The sequence below is a fragment of the Ovis aries genome, chromosome 7, assembly GCF_016772045.2.
Source record: "Ovis aries strain OAR_USU_Benz2616 breed Rambouillet chromosome 7, ARS-UI_Ramb_v3.0, whole genome shotgun sequence".
NCBI classification, from domain to species: Eukaryota; Metazoa; Chordata; class Mammalia; order Artiodactyla; family Bovidae; genus Ovis; species Ovis aries.
In genome coordinates, this window is record NC_056060.1 from 8,145,676 (window position 1) to 8,168,850 (window position 23,175).

A 23,175-nucleotide genomic window follows, 5' to 3' on the forward strand; every position below is an offset into this window, starting at 1 on the left:
CAATCTTGATTTCGGTTTGTGATTCATCCAGCCCAGCATTTTGCATGATGTACTCTGCAATGACCATTTAAATGGTATTAATTCTTCCAATCCAAGAGCATGGGATATCTTTCCATTTCTTTGAATCATATTGAATTTCCTTTGTTCATCTCTTAGAGTTCTCAGCATATAAATCTTTCACCTCCTTGGTCAGGTTTATTACTAAGTATTTTATTTTAGGGGATACAATTTTAAAAGTTACTTTTTAAACTCCTTTCTCCTGGTATTTCATTGTTGGTATAAAGAAATACCACCAATTTCTGTATGTTAATCTTATATCTCTGATAGCTTAGATGGTGAAGAATCCCCCTGCAATTCAGGAGGCCCCAGTTCGATTCCTGGGTTGGAAAGATCCACTGGAGAAAGGGAAAACTACCCACTCCAATATTCTGGCCTGGAGAATTCCGTGGACTGTATAGTCCATGGGGTCACAAAGAGTCGGACACAACTGAGCAAATTTCACTTAATATTGTATCCTGCTACTTTGTTGAATTTGTTTATCAACCAATAACCTTTTGTGAACCCTTGAGCAAGTCAGCACACCTCTTGGAGAATTATCTTCTTCACATGCAGAATGTAAACAGGAACATGCATGCTCAGTTGTGTCCGACTCTTTGCCACGCCATGGACTGTAGCCCACCGGCCTCCTCTGTCTATGAAATTTTTCCAGGCAAGGATACTGAAGTGGGTTGCCATTTCCTACTCCAAGGAATCTTCCTGACCCAGGGATAGGAACTGCATCTCTTGCGTCTCCCCACATTGGCAGGCAGGTTCTTTACCACTGTGCCACCTGGGAAGCACCGTAAACAGGAGCACCTCCTTCTTTAATGTGATAGCTCCCATGATATGCCAAGTATCAATCTAGGTACATGGAAGATGTTAGAAATATGAGCATCCATTTCCTGGCAAATTTGTTTATTAGTCAAGGCTTTGGTAATAACTCCAGAAAGAATGAAGGGATGGAGCCAAAGCAAAAACAATACCCAGCTGTGGATGTGACTGGTGATAGAAGCAAGGTCCGATGCTGTAAAGAGCAATATTGCATAGGAACCATGAATCAAGGCAAACTGGAAGTGGTCAAACAAAAGATGGCAAGAGTGAACGTCGACATTCTAGGAATCAGTGAATTAAAATGGACTGGAATGGGTGAATTTAACTCAGATGACCATTATATCTACTACTGCGGGCAGGAATCCCTCAGAAGAAATGGAGTAGCCATCATGGTCAACAAAAGAGTCCGAAATGCAGTACTTGGATGCAATCTCAAAAACGACAGAATGATCTCTGTTCGTTTCCAAGGCAAACCATTCAATATCACAGTAATCCAAGTCTATGACCCAGCCAGTAACGCTGAAGAAGCTGAAGTTGAACGGTTCTATGAAGACCTATGAAACCTTTTAGAACTAACACCCCAAAAAAGATGTTCTTTCCATTATAGGGGACTGGAATGCAAAAGTAGGAAGTCAAGAAACACCTGGAGTAACAGGCCTTGGAATGAAGCAGGGCAAAGACTAATAGAGTTTTGCCAAGAAAATGCACTGGTCATAGCAAACACCCTCTTCCAACAACACAAGAGGAGACTCTGCACATGGCCATCACCAGATGGTCAACACCGAAATCAGATTGATTATATTCTCTGCAGCCAAAGATGGAGAAGCTCTATACAGTCAACAAAAACAAGACCAGGAGCTGACTGTGGCTCAGATCATAAACTCCTTATTACCAAATTCAGACTTAAATTGAAGAAAGTAGGGAAAACCGCTGGACCATTCAGGTATGACCTAAATCAAATCCCTTATGATTATACAATGGAAGTGAGAAATAGATTTAAGGGTCTAGATCTGATAGACAGAGTGCCTGATGAACTATGAAATGAGGTTCATGACATTGTACAGGAGACAGGGATCAAGACCATCCCCATGGAAAAGAAATGGAAAAGAGCAAAATGGCTGTCTGGAGAGGCCTTACAAATAGCTGTGAAAAGAAGAGAGGTGAAAAGCAAAGGAGAAAAGGAAAGATATAAGCATCTGAATGCAGAGTTCCAAAGAATAGCAAGAAGAGATAAGAAAGCCTTCTTCAGTGGTCAATGCAAAGAAATAGAAGAAAAGAACAGAATGGGAAAGACTAAAGATCTCTTCAAGAAAATTAGAGATACCAAGGGAACATTTCATGCCAAGATGGGCTTGATAAAGGGCAGAAATGGTATGGACCTAACAGAAGCAGAAGATATTAAGAAGAGGTGGCAAGAATACACAAAAGAACTGTACAGAAAAGATCTTCATGACCCAGATAATCATGATGGTGTGATCACCATCTAGAGCCAGACATCCTGGAATGTGAAGTCAAGTGGGCCTTAGAAAGCATCACTATGAACAAAGCTAGTGGAGGTGATGGAATTCCCGTTGAGCTATTTCAAATCCTGAAGATGATGCTGTGAAAGTGCTGCACTCAAGATGCCAGCAAATTTGGAAAACTCAGCAGTGGCCACAGGACTGGAAAAGGTCAGTTTTCATTCTAATCCCAAAGAAAGGCCAAAGAATGCTCAAACTACCGTACAATTGCACTCATCTCACACACTAGTAAAGTAATGCTCAAAATTCTCCAAGCCAGGCTTTAGCAATATGTGAACCGTGAACTTCCTGATGTTCAAGCTGGTTTTAGAAAAGGCAGAGGAACCAGAGATCAAATTGCCAACATCTGCTGGATCATGGCAAAAGCAAGAGAGTTCCAGAAAACATCTATTTCTGCTTTATTGACTATGCCAAAGCCTCTGACTGTGTGGATCACAATAAACCATGGAAAATTTTTCAAGAGATGGGAATAGCAGACCACCTAACCTGCCTCTTGAGAAATCTGTATGCAGGTCAGGAAGCAACAGTTAGAACTGGACGTGGAAAAACAGACTGGTTCCAAATAGGAAAAGGAGTACGTCAAGGTTGTATATTGTCACCCTGCTTATTTAACTTATATGCAGAGTACATCATGAGAAACACTGGACCGGAAGAAACACAAGCTGAAATCAAGATTGCTGGGAGAAATATCAGTAACCTCAGATATGCAGATGACACTACCCTTATGGCAGAAAGTGAAGAGGAACTAAAGAGCCTCCTGATGAAAGTGAAAGTGGAGAGTGAAAAAGTTGGCTTAAAGCTCTACATTCAGAAAACAAAGATCATGGTATCTGGTCCCATCACTTCATGGGAAATAGATGGGGAAACAGTGGAAACAGTGTCAGACTTTATTTTTTGGGGCTCCAAAATCACTGCAGATGGTGATTACAGCCATGAAATTAAAAGATGGTTACTCCTTGGAAGAAAAGTTATGACCAACCTAGATAGTATATTCAAAAGCAGAGTCATTACTTTGCCAACAAAGGTCCATCTAGTCAAGGCTATGGTTTTTCCTGTGGTCGTGTATGGATGTGAGAGTTGGACTGTGAAGAAGGCTGAGCGCCAAAGAATTGATGCTTTTGAACTGTGGTGTTGGAGAAGACTCTTGAGAGTCCCTTGGACTGCAAGGAGATCCAACCAGTCCATTCTGAAGGAGATCAGCCCTGGAATATCTTTGGAAGGAATGATGCTAAAGCTGAAGCTCCCGTACATTGGCCACCTTATGCAAAGAGTTGACTCATTGGAAAAGACTCTGATGCTGGGAGGGATTGGGGGCAAGAGGAGAGGGGGACGACAGAGGATGAGATGGCTGGATGGCATCACTGACTCGATGGATTTAAGTTTGAGTGAACTCCAGGAGTTGGTGATGGACAGGGAGGCCTGGCGTGCTGTGATTCATGGGGTCGCAGAGTCGGACACGACTGAGCAACTAAAATGAAATAAATAATTGGTAATAAAATTCCATCTTAAATGCTGTAAAGAAGTGCTACTTAAAGGAACTAAGAGATGGTTCTTTTAAGTGATGTGAATTTGCTGGTTGTTTTTGTAACATCAATTTCTTACATATTTTTTCCTTAGGCTAGCCTTACTGCTGCAGTATTTTCTAATCAGTTTATTGCAGTGGGGTGGTCCACTTGCAAGTTTCATGGAATCATAGCACCTCCTTGCCATCTGCTCACTGAAGAACCAATCTTCCACCCATCGTGTCCAGGCTTATATTAACAAGAGCCTCTACAGTTCTTCCCTGGCCTTCCTGGTGAAAAACAACATCCTCACATTGAGTGCTCCTTACGGGACACTGAAATGCCAATTCCAGGTAAAGGTAGGAAGGGGTGAAGCTGGTGTAACTTTCTGTAAGGCCGCAGGTTTAAAAACAAAACAAGTAAGCCAAAACCAAAAAAAAAAAACAACCCTGTCTCTAAGATGGGCAAATGTTACGGAAATGTTTGACTTTCTTTTTAATACAGGTGGTAATAAACGCTAAGATTTATTGAAGACTCAACATGTTCCTTGCACTGTTCTACACATTTCCTGTGATTTAGTTTCTTCGAACCCATCTCCGTTTCCCAGATGAAGGGAGAAGCTGAAGCAGAGAGGAATAAAAGGGAGTGCTATCAAACCGCACAGAAAGCAGTGGAGTCAGGAAGCAGACTCCAGTGATCTGACACCAGAGCCTGCCCACTTGATTACGGCTCCACCCTGCGGGAGCCTGTACTGAAATGAAACACGAAGCACTGCTTTCATAGTTTCCGCCAGCACAGCAGTGACATTGAAAGCTTCTTGGCCCTTATTCCTCTATCAAAACACACCATTCAAAGTGATTGGAAGGCAGTTGTCTGAGGATATTATAACAAATCAATCCCAATTCCAACTCTCAGAACAGCTAAATGTGATGGCTAATTTTATGTGTCAATTTGGCTAGGCCATGGTACCCTGATATTTGGTTAAATGCATGTCGGGATGTAGCTGGTGGAGGTGTTTTTTAGATGAGATTAACTGTTAAATCAGTGAATTTTGAAGAAAGTAGGTTATCTTCTGTAATACAGATGGGCCTCATCCAATTAGCTGAAGTTGCTTCCCTGGTGGCTCAGACCTTAAAGAATCCTCCTGCAGTGCGGGAGAACTGGGTTTGATCCCTGGGTTGAAAAGATCCCCTGGAGAAGGGAACAGCCGCCCACTCCGGTATTCTGGCCTGGAGAATGCTATGGACAGAGGAGCCTGGCAGGCTATAGTCCATGGGGCCGCCAAGAGTCGGACATGACTGAGCAACTTTCACTTCACTATTTCTTAAGAGAAAAAGATGAGGGGCCCCTGAGGGAGACGGAACATCTGTTGGTTCTGTTTTTCTGGAGATCCCTGACTAACAAGTTAAATACTCCTTTTTTCATTTATTTTATTTAAATTTTTAAAACATTCTTTATTGAGTGTATTGATTTACAGTGTTGTGTTTCAGGTATACAGAAAAGTGATTCAGTTATACATATACCTATCTTTTTTTCAGATTCTTTTCCCATTTAGGTTATTACAGAATGTTGAGTAGAATTCCCTGTTCTATACAGTAGTTCTTTGGTGATTATTTTAAGTGTGGCAGTGTATATATGTTAATCCCAAGCTCCTAATTTATCCCTTCCCCTTTCTTTTCCCATTTGGTAACCATGCGTTTGTCTTCTAAGTCTGTGAGTCTTGTTTCTGTATTGTAAATAAGTTTGTTTATTTTTTAGATTCCACATATAAGTGAGGTCATATGGTGTTTATCTTTCTCTGGCCTGCTTTACTCAGTTTGAGAATCTCCAGGTCCATCCATGTTGCTGCACTTGACATGATTTCATTCTTTTTTATGGCTGAGTAGTATTCCAGTGTGTGTGTATACACATGCAGGCGTGTGTGTGGAGTTGCTAGATTGTGTCTGCCTCTCCATGGGCCACCAGGATCTTCTGTTCATGGGATTTTCCAGGCAAGAATACTGGAGTGGGTTGCCACTTCCTTCTCCAGGAATCTTCCCAACCCAGGGATTGAACCTTTGCTCCTGCATTGGCAGGCGGGTTCTTTACCACTGAGCCCCCAGAGAAGCCCAGATACGTACATACGTCCATATGTACATATATACACACACACATGCATACTATGCCTTCTTTTTTTTAAGTTTTATTTCTATATTTATTTTTGGCTATGCGGGGTCTTTGTTGCTGTGCACGGGCTTTCTCTCGTTGCTATGAGCAGGAGCTACTTTCTAGTGTGAGAAAGTGTGAGAGCTTCTCCTTGTGGCTTCTCTGTTTGCAGAGCAGGGCCCCGGGGCCTCCAGGCTTCAGTACTTGTGCTGTGTGGGCTCAGTTGCTCCATGGCGTGTGGACTCTTCCCAGACCAGGGATCTGAACCCATGTCCCCTGCACTGGCAGGCAGATTCTTAACTACTGGACCACCAGGGAAGTCCGTAGAACGTACCTTCTTTATCTGGATGGACACTTTGATTACTTCCATGTCTTGTCGATTGAGTTCAGTGCTGCAGTGAACACTGGGGTGCATGTATGTTTTCAAATTGTAGTTTCCTCTAAATACTACATTTTTTTCCCCCTGAAAATCTTTTCCTTATATTCAACCTTAATGCGCTATAAACAAAGCTGTAGCTAAATCCCTGTTTGCTAATGAAGGATCTGAGGTGCTTCTGTGTTTTCTCTCTCTGCATAGTCCTCTGTGACCTCGTGATCACAGTCACACTGACTTCATATACAGGAACACAACAGGCAAAGGAGTGGATGCCTGTAGATTCATCAGCTCCTTCTCCACCTCACCCTGGTCTACTTACCTGAGAATCAGCTGTTGAAGATGGCAAAGGCCAAAATAAAACCCAGCTCTCGCCCAAATAAACTATCTCTGAAAGTCCAAAATAAGAAAGGCTGCTAGATGTCACTGTCCCATTTTTAGAAGGAACCGTAGAAAGAACAGTCAACAGAAACTTTAAGATTGTGCCTACATAAATCCCAAGCTTTATTCTGTTTGTGTGTGTGTATGCTCATTTGTGTCTGACTCTTTGCAACCCCATGGGCTTTAGCCCTCCAGGATCCCCCATCCATGGGATTTCCCAGGCAAGAACACTGGAGTGGGTTGCCATTCCCTTTCCAGGGGATCTTTCTGACGCAGTGACTCAATCAGTCTCCCCCGCATTGGCAGGCAGATTCTTTACCACTGAGCCCCGTGGGAAGCCCTATATTCTATTTATAGCCAGTGCTAATTAAATGTTATCACCTAACCTTCATGATTAGCAAAGGTTTTCCAGATATTGTCAAATTGCAAGTGAAAGGCTTTTAGCCTCCTTTTTTTTTTTTTTTCCCCTCAATGAAACCAATTTGGAAGACTCTTTCAAAGCGGTATCTTTAATTGGAAAGTGCTCCCTTGTGCAGGGATGAATAATGTGTTTCCTCAGATCACTGATAACATGTGCTCTACCCAAGGCTGCAGAAACATCTGCAGTGTAACCGTGTGACAAGAGCAGAACATTGTGGGGAAAACCTCAGAAGATTCCGTTTTTAAAATTATAATAAATTTAAAGAATGAAGAAAAGTCAGTAAAATATAAAGCTCAATGGATGGGTTCAAAAGATGGCCCAAGCTGAGAAAATCAGTTCTCAAAGAAGTTAGGAAGCCTGAAGGGCAGAATGAGAGGCGCCGATGAACATCTGATGGGATCACTGGATGATAGGTAGGCCTTTTGTTTCTCCTCATGATAAATGATTAAGCTTCTCATAGAGTTTGCAAATTTGGGGGGATTTTTGAAAATCACTTTTAATTGAAGTAGAGTTGATTTACAATGTTGTGCTGATTTCTGCTGTACAGCAAAGTGGTTCAGTCATACGTGTGTACAAATTCTTTTTTATATTTTCTTCCATCATGGTTTCTCATAAGATATTGGACAGAGTTCTCTGTACTATAAAGTAGGACTTTGCTGTTTACCCTTTCTATATACCCAAGCTTACATCTGCTGACCCCACCCTCCCATTCCACCCCTGCCCAGTCCCCCTTGGGGACCACAGGTCTGTCCTCTGTATCCGTAAGTCTGTTTCTCTTTCATAGATAGATTCATTTGTGCCATGTTTTAGGTTCCACATCTAAGTGATATCACATGGCGTTTATCTTTTTCTTCCTGACTCACCTTGCTTAGGATAATTTCTAGGTCCATCCATGTTGTTGCATAGGCATCATTTCATTCTCTTGTATGGCTAAGTAGTAGTCCACTGTGTATATGTAAGAAGAGACATGTATCTTTTTCTATCCATTCATCTGTAGATAGACATTTAGGTTATTTCCATGTTTGGGCTATTGTGAATAGTGCTGCTATGAACATAGAGGGTGCATGTATCATTTTGAATTGTAGTTTTGTCAGATATATGCCGGCAAGCAGGATTGTGGATTTTATGGTAATTCTGTCTTTACTTTGCTGAGGAACCTCTACAGTGTTTCCCGTAGTGGCTGCTCCAAGTTCCTTTCCTGCCAGTAGTTTGGGAGGGTTCCCTTTTCTCCACACCTTCTGCAGCATTTGCTATTTGTAGACTTTAATCATGGGCATTCTAACCAGTGCAATGTGGTACTTCACCGTAGTTTTGATTTGCATTTCTCTAATGATTAGAGAAAAGATCCGTCTAGTCAAGGCTATGGTTTTTCCAGTGGTCGTGTATGGATGTGAGAGTTGGACTGTGAAGAAGGCTGAGCACCAAACAATTGATGCTTTTGAACTGTGGTGTTGGAGAAGACTCTTGAGAGTCCCTTGGACTGCAAGGAGATCCAACCAGTCCACTCTGAAGGAGATCAACCCTGGGATTTCTTTGGAAGGAATGATGCTGAAGCTGAAACTCCAGTACTTTGGCCACCTCATGCGAAGAGTTGACTCATTGGAAAAGACTCTGATGCTGGGAGGGATTGGGGGCAGGAGGAGAAAGGGGCGACAGAGGATGAGATGGCTGGATGGCATCACTGCCTCGATGGACGTGAGTCTGAGTGAACTCCGGTAGTTGGTGATGGACAGGGAGGCCTGGCGTGCTGCGATTCATGGGGTCGCAAAGAGTTGGACACGACTGAGTGACTGAATTGAACTGAACTGAACTGAATGATTAGCAATGTCGAGCATCTTTTCTGGTGCCTGTTAATCATCTGTATCTTCTCTGGAGAGATGTCTGTCTAGGTCTTTTGCCCACTTTTGATTGAGTTGTTTGTTTATTTTGCTGTTGAGTTGCATGAGCTATTTGTATATTTTGGAAGTTAAGCCATGTTGGTCACATCGTTTGCAAATATTTTCTCCCATTTCTCGGGTTGTCTTTTCTTTTGGCTTAAATTTCCTCTGCTGTGCAAAAAGCCTGTAGGTTTGATTTGTTTCCATTTGTTTATTTTTGCTTTTATTTCTATTTCCTTGAGATATTGACTTAAGAAAACAGTGGTACAATTTATGTCAGAGAATGTTTTGTCTGTGATGTCTTCTAAGAAGTTTATGTTATCTTGTCTTATACTTAAGTCTTTAAGCCATTTTGAGTTTATTTTTGTGTGTGGTGAGAAGGTGTGTTCTGACTTCACTGATTTACATGTAGCTGTCCAACTTTTCCAGAACCACTTGCTAAAAAGACTGTCTTTCCCCCATTGTATATTCTTGCTTCCTTTGTTGAAGATTAATTGATCATAGGTTTGTGGGTTTATTTCTGGGCTCTCTCTTTCATTGATTCATATGTCTGTTTTTGTGCCCATACCATGCTGGTGTTTTTTTTTTTTTTTTTTTTAATGGAGGATTGCTCCTTTATAAATATATATATTTATTTATTTATTTGGCTGTGTCAGGTGTTAGGACTTCCCTGGTGGCTCAGACAGTAAGGAATCTGCCTGCAGTGTAGGAGACCTGGATTCCGTCCCTGGGTTGGAAAGATCCCCTGGAGAAGGAAATGACTACCCATCGTATTCTTGCCTGGAGAATCCATGGACAGAGGACCTAGCAGGCTGCAGTCTGTGGGAGTGCGGAGAGTCAGACATAGCTGAGTGACTAACACATGGCAGGTGTTGGCTGTGGCCTGTGGGATCTTCCTTGCGGCCTATGGACATCGCTAGTTGCAGCGCAAGGGCTTCATCATCCCGCAGCATGTGGGATCTTAGTGTCCCTGCATGGTCTGGTGCAGATTCTTGAAAACTGGACCCCAGGGAAGTCTGCATCCTCTTTTGATTACCGTAGTTTCGTAGAACTGTCTGAAGTCTGGGAGGATTATGCCTCCTGCTTTGTCCTTTTTCCTCAAGATTGCTTTGGCAATTCTGGTGTTTTTATGGTTTCATATAAATTTGAAGATTATTTGTTCTGGTTTTATGAAAAATGCCATGGGTAATTTGATCAGTTCAGTTCAGTTAGTCGTGTCTGACTCTTTGTGACCCCCATGGACTGTAGCATGCCAGGCTTCCCTGTCCATCACCGACTCCCAGAGCTTACTCAAACTCACGTCCATTGGTGATGCCATACAACCATCTCATCCTCTGTCATCCCCTTCTCCTCCTGCCTTCAATCTTTCCCATATTCAGGGTCTTTTCCAATGAGTCAGTTCTTCGCATCAGGTAGCCAAAGTATTGGAGTTTCAGCTTCAGCATCAGTCCTTCCAATGAGTATTCAGCACTGATTTCCTTTAGGATTGACTGGTTAGATCTCCTTGCAGTCCAAGGGACTCTCAAGAGTCTTCTCCAACACCACAGTTCAAAAGCATCAATTCTTCAACACTCAGCTTTCTTTATAGTCCAACTCTCACATCCATACATGACTACTGGAAAAACCATAAGTTTGACTAGATGGACCTTGGTTGGCAAAGTAATGGCTCTGCTTTTTAATATGCTGTCTAGGTTGGTCATAGCTTTTCTTCCAAGGAGCAAGCTTTTCTTCCATCTGTTTAATTTCATGGCTGCAGTCACCATCTATAGTGATTTTGGGGCCCCTCCTCCATATAAAGTCTTATCAGTTTCCATTGTTTCCCTATCTATTTGCCATGAGTGATGGGACCAGATGCCATGAGTGATGGGACCAGATGCCATGATCTTAGTTTTCTGAATGTTGAGTTTTAAGCCAACTTTTTCACTCTCCTCTTTCACTTTCATCAAGAGGCTCTTTAGTTCTTCACTTTCTGTCGTAAGGGTGGTGTCATCTGCATATCTGAGGTTATTCTTCTGGTAATCTTGATTCCCACTTGTGCTTCATCCAGCCCGGCATTTCTCATGATGTACTCTGCATATAAGTTAAATAAGCAGGGTGACAATATATAGCTTTGACCTACCCATTTCCTGATTTGGAAACAGTCTGTTGTTCCATGTCCAGTTCTAACTGTTCCTTCTTGACCTGCATGAAGATTTCTCAGGAGGCAGGTCAGGTGGTCTGGTATTCCCAACTCTTTCAGAATTGCATTAAATCTGTAGATTGATCTGGGTATATTGTCATTTTAACAATATTAATTCTTCTCATCCAAGAGTGTGGGATATGTTTCCATTTCTTTGAATCATCTTTACTTTTCTTTATTCATGTTTACAGGTCTGTCTGCAATGCAGGAGACCCAGGTTTGATCCCTGGGTTGGGAAGATCCCCTGGAGAAGGGAATGGCTACCCACTCCAATGTTCTTGCCTGAAGAACTGCATGGAGAAAGAAGCCTGATGGGCTGTGGTCCATGGGGTTGCAAAGAGTAGGACACAACTGAGTCACAAAAGCTTTCACTTTCATATAAGTCCTTGACCACCTTGGTCAGATTTATTCCCAAGTATCTTTTCTTTTTCTTTTTGGTGAGATTTTGAGAGGTTTTTTTTTTTCACACTCCCTTCCTATTCATTAAGAGTGTAAAGAAATGCAACCAATTTCTGTAAATCTTGTACCTTGCTAAATTCATTTATCAGTTCTAGTATTTTTTTGTGTGGAAGCTTTAGGGTTTTGTCTATATAGAATCATGTCAACTTCACAGGTTTTTAAAATAATTCTGTTGAATATTACTGTTTCATAAAGATGCTATGAGTAACTGATCACTTCTAATAAATGAATGTAGGAGAATGAAATTGGTAATTTACAGTGACTCATGTGCTATGGATTGAATGCTTGTGCTGCCTCCAAATTCGTATGTTGAAATATGAATCCCCTGTGTGATGGTTCTTTGAGGTCATGCCTTTGGGTGGTGACTGGGATTAGTGCCTTCATAGAAGAGAACCAAAAAGCACCCCCTGCCCTTTCTGCCATCTGAGGTTACCGAGAAAAGATGGCCATCTGGGAAGTGGCACCTCACCAAGCACCGAGTCCACTGGACTTCCCAGACCACAGAACAGTGAGATAAGTGCTCGCTGTTTCTAAGCCACCTCCTCTCTGGTCCTTCTGTTATGGTGACCCAAACAGACTGAGTCAGTCTCCCGGTCCTGATTCATCTGCTAACTCCCGCTGTAGTCATTCTGTTTTGTTTTTTCCTTAAGTAATCTGGGGCTGCTGCTGCTGCTAAGTCATTTCAGTTGTGTCCGACTCTGTGTGACCCCATAGACGGCAGCCCACCAGGCTCCCCTGTCCCTAGGATTCTCCAGGCAAGAACACTGGAGTGGGTTGCCATTTCCTTTTCCAATGCAGCAAAGTGAAAAGTGAAAGTGAAGTCCCTCAGTCGTGTCTGACTCTTTGTGACCCCATGGACTGTGGCCCACCAGGCTCCTCCGTCCATGGGATTTTCCAGGCAGGAGTACTGGAGTGGGGTGCCATTGCCTTCTCCGAAGTAATCTGGTACCTCAATTCCTCATTTTACTTCTTTGTGTATATAGATTTTAATTTAACTGATACTCCAATTTTTGTAATAATGCATTCTTTTAGTCCCAGTATTGACCTCAGACTAAATTTGCAGTCCCAGAATTGATCTCTCTACAATAGTAAATCTAACATTTATTCAGTGTTTATTACCTACTACTAACCATTGTGACGGAAAAGGCAATGGCACCCCACTCCAGTACTCTTGCCTAGAAAATCCCATGGATGGAGGAGCCTGGTAGGCTGTCCATGGGGTTGCTAAGAGTCGGAAATGACTGAGCGACTTCCCTTTCACTTTCCACTTTCCTGCATTGGAGAAGGAAATGGCAACCCACTCCAGTGTTCTTGCCTGGAGAATCCCAGGGACAGGGGAGCCTGGTAGGCTGCCGTCTATGGGGTCACACAGAGTTGAACACAACTGAAGCAACTTAGCAGCAACCGTTGTGAAATGGTTTACATTTATTATCTAATTTAACCTTATAACAATCTAAAGAGGTAGGTAGTGTTATCTTTATTTCACAAATTAAGGAACTGAGGAGGCAAGAGGTTAAGACATTCACCCAAGTTCATACAGCTACTCATCCATAATGGAAAGCAGCTCACATTCCTTGGTCAAGATTAATTCTTGGTTACAATGACTCATCTCATTCTTGATTATCGAGCATTTTTTAAGAGTATCATCTGTTTTACAGTCTCATCTCACTCTTCCATTACAACCCATCCTCTTCTATCCCCTCCGCCCCTCCCAGATAGGAATGTCCAAAGTCTAGGGAACAATATATAGATAATTCAGTGGATTTATTATTTGCTTTTTGATGGAAGTACTGGGTCATTTCTTCATTTTTCATTTCATTGTGCATAAGATCTGACTTGTGTTTCATATGTCAGGAATGAAGGAAAGCCCTTCATACATGGTGTTCTAGCTATCCAAACATTTTCATAATGATCCTTCGGTCGAGGTTTAGACAACAAATTCATTGCTGTGATGAATAGGAAACAACAGCACTGTCTTGTGTCCTGGCAAGAAGAGACAAAGCTTGCTTTTGAGCTTTTCTTTGGCACTGTTACTAGACCAGAAGCCTCCTGTATTTGCAGCTTCTGGGACATGGCTCCCGATTCACAGACTGCAATCTCTGATCTGACTAGGTGAGCTCAGAGTCTGTGGGGAAGGTCTCCTAATCCAGACAGGGCACCAGAGAAACCCAGGGACAAAATACATGATTCAGCCTGCAAACATTTTCTTATGATCAACTTAGCCTAAATTGCCAAGCCTTATTCTTACTGAGAAAACAGTGAGTCTTTTCCACTTGTTTTTGTGAAATCTTATCAGGCCAGCAAGGCTAATGAAAAAAACAACAACAACAACAACAACAAAAACATATTGCCTTAAAAGAGAAATGCCTTGCACACAGCTGCTGGCTGTGTTACTATTTAAAAGGAAGTTAAATTTGGCAGCGCTTCTCAAACCATAACATGAAACTCGTGGGGATCAAAGATCAAATTCTGATTCCAGGGTAGGATCTGAGAATCTGCATTTCCCACAGCCACCTGATGTGAAGAGCTGACTCATTGGAAAAGACCCTGATGCTGGGAAAGATTGAAGGTGAGAGGAGAAGGGGACGACAGAGGATGAGATGGTTGGATGGCATCACCGACTCGATGGACTTGAGTTTGAGCAAGCTCCAGGAGTTGGTGATGGACTGGGAGGCTGGTGTGCTGCAGCCCATGGGGTCTGATGCTGATGCTACTGGTCCATGAGTTAGGAAGGTATAGGGACCTGTATGGGGGAAGGAGATTACCTTTCAATATAGCTAGCCAGCAGTTGGTTTATTGTTTTTGCTTTTCTTGAAGGCTTGTTCTAAATAATAAAGTCTACCTCCCTTTTCTTCCAGCTTGTCAGTTGTGTTTGGAGAAACACAACAGAAAGGGCAAGCTGTAACTTGTGAAGAGCAGACACATTAATAAAAGAAAACCCCAGAGAGAGAATCCCTGACTGGCTTGTTGCCATGACACCGGGTTAATAACACTGCACAGGGAAAGTGATTCTCCCTCGAGCAGGTATCAAGTGACACCATCTTAATTACTCGTGGAAAAGACTACCCTGCTTCCAGCAAACAATTATTTTCTGATCAATACCCCTGTCTTGGTTAAGGATGCTTTCTGACCATTTATGACTAAACATCTGATATACTTTCCCTGAAAGGGAGAACCACCTTCTCAGTTATCTCAGCTCATCAGCAGCCCCAACCCAGACGGTACACCAAAGTGTCTACATTTAGTTCTTCCGAATCATTTGAAACTCCTCATTATTTGTTATGCTTCTGTGATTTTTGACTGTCAATGGAAAAATGAGAAGGGCCCATAACTTCCCTTTCAGCAGCTTGTCTTAGGCTTGTGGGTACAGCCCCGGTGTGGGGGAAGGGAGGCGGGCTGTCTCAAGGCCTCTCTGAGGCTTCTTCCTGACCTTGGCTGCCCACTCCACAACTCCCCTCGTTGCATGCCTGCTCACTTCACTTTCGGCTGTGGCCCAGGGGACTAATGGCCTGCTGTCTCATCTACCACCTGAGGGAGTGTGGGTGAGGAGGGCCATGCAGCTCTCACTTCCCCTCTTGGTTCTCTTTTACTTCCCTCCATAGCATCACCACACTGAGCCGAACATTTTTCTGAGCGTTGTTGTTAGTCGCTCAGTTGTGTCCGACTCTTTGCGACCCCATGGCCTGCAGGACGCCAGGCTTCCCTGTCCATCACCAAATCCTGGAGTTTGCTCAAACTCATGTCCATTGAGTCGGTGATGCCATCCAACCATCTCATCCTCTGTCACTCCCTTCTCCTCCTGCCTTCAATCTTCCCCAGCATCAGAGTCTTCTCCAATGAGCTGGCTCTTCGTATCAGGTGGTCAAAGTATTGGGCTTCAGCTTCAGTGTAGTGTAGTGGTTAGTGTGGGTTGAATAGTGTCCCCTGTGGTCATGTCTACCAGGAACTTCAGAATGGGATCTTACTCAGGAATAGAGTCTTTGCAGATGTAATTAGTTAAGACAAGGTTGAACTGGGTTAGGCTGAGCCCTAAATTCAGTCGTCAGTGTCCTTGTAAGAGCAAAGGACACATAGATGCTCAGAGGAGACACACAGGGGAGAAACCCACATGAAAAAGGAGGCGGAGATTGGAGCGATGCCGTCACAAGCCAGAGAATTCCAAAGATGGCTGGCAATCACCAGAAGCTGGGAAAAGATAGGGAAGGGTTTCCCTCCTCAGTCAGTTCAGTTGCTCAGTCTTGTCCAGCTCTTTGTGACCCTATGGGCTGCAGCATGCCAGGCTTCCCTGTCCATCACCAACTCCTGGAGCCTACTCAAACTCATGTCCATCAGTGATGCCATCCAACCATCTCATTCTCTGTTGTCCCTTTCTCCTCCTGCCTTCAATCTTTTCCAGCATCAGGGTCTTTTCCAATGACTCAGTTCTTTGCATCAGGTAGCCAAAGTATTGGAGTTTCAGCCTCAGCATCAGTCCTTCCAATGAATATTCAGGACTGATTTCCTTTAGGATGGACTGGTTGGATCTCCTTGCAGTCCAAGGGACTGTCAAGAGTCTTCTCCAACACCACAGTTCAAAAGCATCAATTCTTCAACACTCAGCTTTCTTTATGGTCCAAATCTCACATCTGTACATGACTACTGGAAAAATCATTACTTTGACTAGATGGACCTTTGTTGGCAAAGTAATAGCTCTGCTTTCTAATATGCTGTCTAGGTTGGTCATAGCTTTTCTTCCAAGGAGCAAGCGTCTTTTAATTTCATGGCTGCAGTCACCATCTGCAGTGGTTTTGGAGCCTCCAAAGATAAAGTCTGTCACTGTTTCCACTGTTTTTCCATCTATTTGCCATGAAGTGATGGGACTTGATGCCACGACCTTAGTTTTCTGAATGTTGAGCTTTAAGCCAAATTTTTCACTCTCCTCTTTCTTTTTAAGCCAACATTTTCCTTCCCCTCCTGCTGCTGCTGCCGCCAAGTTGCTTCAGTCGTGTCTGACTCTGTGCGACCCCAGAGACAGCAGCCCATCAGGCTCCCCCGTCCCTGGGATTCTCCAGGCAAGAATAGCATGGCCTTGAGAATACCTCAATTTCAGGGTTCTGGCTCCAGAACTCTGAGAAAATAAATGTTTATTGTTTGAAGCAATCCAGTTTGTGGTACTTCGTTATGGCTACCCTAGCCAACTAGCACAATGAGTGAGGGAAATGAAAGGAATTTGAAAGTGTGCTGGAAAGAATTTAAAACTGGAAAGTATGACTTCTCTTACACTCTAAAGAAAAATCTCTGTGAAGTAAGCCCTTCATAGGGCTCCAGCACTTCCCCACCTTACTCAAATTCAGGTCCCCACCCAGCTCTTGGGAAATCTCATTCACTACATTAGGGATTGGTTTCCTTCTAGGACTGATTCCCCTTCCCCCACCAGTTTATAATAATAGCCCTAGCTATGTTTTTTTCCTAACTCTGAATTATCCAGCCCAGAAGTGTCCTGCGGATGAAGGGCTTATAGCAGGATCATCTAGAATGAGCCACAGTACATTAAATACATTTAAGTGCTGCTTCATGGAAGCTGCAGACCTGCCCCTACATTCTTTTGAGTGTTCATTGGGTAACTCTAGGATTGCAAATGTGTGCAGGCACACACACACACACACACACACACACACACACACCCCTCTCAGGGACAAACACCCATTCTCAGATCCAATCCAATCCAATGGAAGAAAGATTTATAAGGGCTTCCTATTTAGCAAGGCCACCCTTGTCTGTAGTGGGCTTAGACCTTTATGTGATGGAACCATTACTATTACTGTGTAGATGGAGATAATGGGGCGGGCAGAGGATGAAAATATGATCTCACTGGGCATTGTTGTCACTGAAAAAAAAGAGACAAAAAATCCCTGTGGCCATTCTCTGTCTCAAAAAATCATAACATTTACATTTTCTTGCAATTGAAGTGACAGCAGTAACAGAAGAGATTTCTGGCACCAAGAATGAAGCCAGCACCAATTTTGGCTGATCATAAAATAAGAAAAAAAGGAATTGAATGGAAGAGAAAAGAATATAAAGGAAAGAAAAAGTCGATACCTGAGCTGTGAGCTGCAGAAATTGAATCTAAATTATAAAGAACACCTACTTGCTCGCTCTCTCTCCTCTCTCTCTTTGGAACTCTGGCACTGTAGCTGGGTTTCCTTGCTTCCAGAAAAAAATGAATGGCTTCTGACAAGAGCAGTTTTTGGAAGACAGACCCACTGTAGGTGTTGAGGAAGACTGATTCTCCTAATTTATAATCAGGATTTTTTTGTGTGTTGTCTGAGCTCAAAATTCATTTAAATAGACTTTCAGGGTTTTCAGATGATTCAAGTGATTCAGAAAAAAACAATTTTGAGTGTGTCTTTTCACTGTGCTAATCTTAAGCCATTTAAAAAAACGTTTTCTTTATTAGCATAAATAATGCAAGTTGATTATGGATAGATAAGAAAAATCGGTGAGCAAAATAAAGGAAAATAAAAAGCATATAACAGTATCAATGCAGGAACAACTGAATATTTTTGCTGATATTGCTAATGTTCTCCCAGACCTTTTCGCTATTTAAAACTTTTATATGTTAAAGATGAGATCATATCATATTTTCTGTTTCTTCATCTGCTTTAGCTCCTGAACTGTATTTTGTAAATATCTTCCTTGTCAATAAGTGTGCTTCCATATTAATGCAGTTGACCCTACAGTTCCATATATTGTGTCAAGTGAGCTGAAACTATATTGCCCAGAATTCCCTTCCCCATATGGCACTGGTCAGAGTTGGTCACAGGAGAAATTTATGGGAGTGGAGATGGGTGGATGGTGGAGAGGCAGCTGTGGCCGTTGTGTTACACTGGGACCCGGGACCAGGCGCTGCTGCGGCTTCCCACACCGTCACCTGGTTCTCTTTAGGGGGGAGCGACCACAGTCTCTAGCGACTTTGGCTCCCTTATAGACCAGATCCCGAGGCAGTTGTACCTTGCTGTGTTGTACACAGCAGATGTACAGTGCTGTGCTGAAGGGCAGAAACTTATCCTGCAGGTTCTCTGCATCTTTAAGGTTGAGACACAGACGTGGGGTTCAGTTTGTCATCTTTGAATCTGGGGTTATTTTCACAGGTTCTAGTTTGTCTCCTCCTTTCTCAGGTGCTAGGTCTGCCAGTTCCAAGCCCAACACCGGAAGCGGAAGCTGCAGCCTTATGTAGACTGCTTAACCACCTGCCGCAATTGCCTCGTGTCTAATCCCTGTGGTGGTTCTGCTTCTCCTACTGAACAGCAGTCAGTCTAGAATTTGGTACCAGAAATGGGGTGTCTTTGCTACCTACTGCTGTGTAACAAAACACCCCAATGTTGACTAGCTTAAAACAGTAGTAATAATCTCATTGTAAACTCACCTGGCTGTGGGTTGGGCATTCAGGAAGCACCCAGTGGAGTGGTTCTGGTTTGGTTCTCGCTTTCAGATCTCTGCTAATGGTTTTCCCAAGGCCCTTCTGGTTCCATACACCAACCTCTCCCAAAGCCGGTGACACTTGCTTTAGGGTTTTGTTATGGCAGCACTCAATTTCCAGGCACTGAATTCTCTATTACAGGCTTAAAAATCACCCCATGCAATAGTAATAATCATTTATTACCATGGCTACCCACTCCAGCATTCTTGCCTAGAGAATTCCTTGGAGAAAGGAGCCAGGCAGGCTACAATCCATGGGGTTGCAAAGAGTTGGACATGACTGAGTGACTAACACACATTATAATAATAATCAACACAATAATCATTTTATCATCTCCCACAGCTTCTGTGTCTAAGAGATTTGGGGAGGACTCAACTCCCAGCTTGTAGCTCATTATCTTTCTGTGGTTGCAGATAACGGCTGGTGCTAGAACAGCAGAGGAAAGCAGCGGCCGAGGGCTGGCAGGGCATGTCTCTCTCCACTTGTCCCAGGGCTTCTCGCCATGGTCTGTCTGTGTGGCCCCCTCACAGCATGGTGTCCTTGGGGCGGTGAGACCATTCTGTTGTGGCTGAAGGCTTTAACAAGGAGCCTAGAGGATAAGGTGCAGCTTCAAGTCCCGAGTTTACTTGTAGTTCCCATCACCTTCCATAGTTTGTTTTCCTTCAGATTTTCCGTTTGATCTCTTTCATAAGTCTCATTGTTTTAATTTGCTTCTATTTCGTTATTAATAAGGTCAACCTTTAAAAGCTGCTTGTTGGTCACATGCGTTTTGTTTTCCTTTTTGAATTGCCCGTTCATTTCTTTTTTTTTCTTTTTCTTTTTTTTAAACTGATAAATGTTAAGAATTCTTTTATTTATTTACAAATAACAAAAACCCATAACACAAAACTTGTATGTTAACATAATTTTTATAAAAAATATAGATGTTTTTCTTTAAAAAAAAAAAAAGAAGTGAGAAGCATGGCATTGTTTTACATTTTTGTCAATTTCTTCCACATCTAGCTTACTAGGAGAGAGCCAGATTTTATCTGCTTTGCATTCACTCTACTAGAGTAACCTATAACATGCAGTTTCTGGAAAACTCCTCTGTACACTCAGCAAAGAATGAGGGTGTGACATAAGCGACTCTGACCCCGAGGCCCTAGTCTAGTCACAGTTCACATACAAGGAAATCGAATCTTGAGCGAGATCAACTGAGATCCAAAATGGTAAGGCCTGTTAACAATGGGATACAGATCCTGGATGGTTTAACTTGCTTCCCTGGGTTTACATTCCCAATCAGAAGTACACCCTAATGACCTGTCCTGTCTGCTCTAGTTGTAGGAACTGTTAAAATACATCAACAACAACAACAACAAACAGAAAAGGAAAAACCAACAAATGAGATAAATTCTGTGTTGGCACTTCAATTAGGATCTCTACTAGAACTGAAACACTAAGACAAATTCTACTGCACTCTCCTCCACACACATCAATACCAGAGAAATATAGAAAGTGGAATTACCATTTATAACATCACCAATTATCACATTTTCTGAAATAATTCATGACACAATCTGAAAATTTTTCACAAGTCCTGAATGAAAAGGTGTTGGGTATATTAAGAGACTACAAATAAACTGTCCATCATGTGGGACTTTTCAAGTAAAATGGAGTTGTTCTGAAATGTAGATTTTTTTTGTTCTTTAACAGGACCTTATTCTGCCTTTTATGTATTGGGTTGGCCCAAAAGTTCTTTTGATTTTTAAGCAAAAATAAAACACATTTTTCACTTTCACCAAGAACTGAACTGAACAACATATTCACCATTTTGTTCCACTACCTTCTGCCATTTTTCAGGCAACTTCATAATTCCATCTTTCCAAAACTTTTTATCTTTTTGAGCAAAGAACTGTTCCAGGTGCCTTTTGCAGTCTTCCAGGGAACTGAAGTTTTTTCCATTGAGAGAATTTTGTAAAGACCGAAATAAATGGTAATCTGAAGGTGCAATGTCTGGGGAATATGGTGGAGGAATCAAAAGTTCCCAGCCAAGCTGTAACAATTTTTGTCTGGTCATCAAAGAAACATGTGGTCTTGCGTTATCCTGATGAAAGATTATGCATTTTCTGTTGACTGATTCTGGACGCTTTTCATTGAGTGCTGCTTTCAGTTGGTCTAACTGGGAGCAGTACTTCTTGGAATTGATTGATTGGTTTTCTGGAAGGAGCTCATAATAAAGGACTCTCATCCAATCCCACCATATACACAACATCACCCTCTTTGGATGAAGACTGGCCTTTGGTGTGGCTGGCGGTGGTTCATTTCGCTTGTCCCATGATCTCTTCCGTTCCACATTATTGAACAGTATCCATTTCTCATTGCCTGTCACAATTTGTTTTAAAAACGGAACACTTTCATTACGTTTCAGTAGAGAATCACATGTGGAAATACGATCAAGAAGGTTTTTCTGGCTTAACTTAAGTGGAACCCAGACATCAAAGCGATTAACATAACCAAGCTGGTGCAAATGGTTTTCAACGCTCGATTTGGATATTTTGAGTATGTCGGCTATCTCTCATGTGGTATAATGTTGATTGCTCTCAATTAATGTCTCAATTTGATTGCTATCCACTTCAACTGGTCTGCCTGACCGTGGGGCATCATACAGAGAGAAATCTCCAGCACGAAACTTGGCAAACCACTTTTGACATGTCCGCTCAGTCACAGCACCTTCTCCATACTCTGCACAAATCTTTTTTTTTGGTATCTGTTGCTTTTTTACCTTTCTTGAAATAATCAAGCATAATATGCCGAAATTGTTGCTTTTTTTCTTCCATCTTCAATATTAAAATGGCTACCCCCAAATTCACCAATTTTGATAACTTTCTTTTAAAAAATGCACATTGCTGTGACAGGTGTCACAATACAATCTCACAAAATTGTTTTAAATGAAGTTAGAGATAACTAAGCACAATAGTCATCGTACAATAAAAAAGCCTAAGTGAACTTTTGGGCCAATCCATTAAAAAAAAAAACAAAACTCAGTGAATCTCCTTGTTCACCTCCAGATGACGTCCTTTATATCCTACCAGATGATCCAAATCTTCTTTAAAAGGATCGTAGCCTTGTTCTTTTAAACAACGTAGTGCCCAGAAAAGCTGGTCCAGGGGAGGAAATTCTTCCCAAGGAACCCACTCCCAACTTTCATTCTTTTCAGGCTCTACATTCTTTGGTTCTGAATCATGAGTCAGGTCCACCTCTCCTTTCATTAAAATAGTGACATAATGGTAATTCTCTTTCTCAATGAAAGAATTCACAACCGAGGCAAAGCGAACGTTTTTCAGGTGAAGAGCTGCTTCTTCCCAGGTTTCCCTTTGAGCACATTCTTCCCAGCTTTCACCGAACTCCAAGTGGCCCCCGGGAAGCTGGAAACTACCGGCTCCGAACGACCCTTTCCTCCTTCCCAAGAGGACGCAGCGCGGATGCCTGCCGCTGGTCACCACGACGCCTACTCCGACCCCCGGGCGCCACCCCCGCGGCTCCACGCTGGCCGTCATCGCGCGATGCCCGTTCATTTCTTTTGCCCATTTTCTATGCTGCTGCTAAGTCACTTCAGTTGTGTCCGACTCTGTGTGACCCCATAGACCGCAGCCCACCAGGCTCCCCCATCTCTGGGATTCTCCAGGCAAGAACACTGGAGTGGGTTGCCATTTCCTTCTCCAATGCATGAAAGTGAAAAGTGAAAGTGAAGTCGCTCAGTCGTGTCCGACCCTCAGCGACCCCATGGACTGCAGCCTACCGGGCTCCTCTGTCCATAAGATTTTCCAGGCAAGAGTACTGGAGTGGGGTGCCATTGCCTTCTCCAATTTTCTGTGCAGTGATGATCTTTTTCTAAGGTTTTAAAGGAAGCTTTATATTCCAGTGACACTAAATGTTTGCCATCTATATTGCAAATATTATTCCTCTGTATAGTTGTCATATTTTCCAAACTAAAAACCAGGGTAGATGCT

At 42.6% G+C, this 23,175-nt stretch overlaps 1 protein-coding gene and 1 long non-coding RNA gene across 2 annotated transcripts; one reads left to right on the forward strand and one right to left on the reverse strand.

Annotated features, from left to right (window-relative positions):
• The first annotated feature begins 7,383 nt into the window (after positions 1-7,383).
• Positions 7,384-11,989, forward strand: LOC132660116 (uncharacterized). Its single transcript, XR_009601329.1, has 2 exons — positions 7,384-7,625; positions 11,460-11,989. It is a non-coding gene; the product is annotated as an uncharacterized LOC132660116 (long non-coding RNA).
• An 8,029-nt stretch (positions 11,990-20,018) lies between these two features.
• LOC101106776 (nucleotide triphosphate diphosphatase NUDT15) lies at positions 20,019-22,727 on the reverse strand. The gene has a single exon (XM_042251994.1). The coding sequence runs from the start codon at positions 22,720-22,722 to the stop codon at positions 22,207-22,209; it is 516 nt and encodes a 171-aa protein (XP_042107928.1). The 5' UTR covers positions 22,723-22,727; the 3' UTR covers positions 20,019-22,206.
• Positions 22,728-23,175: the final 448 nt, after the last annotated feature.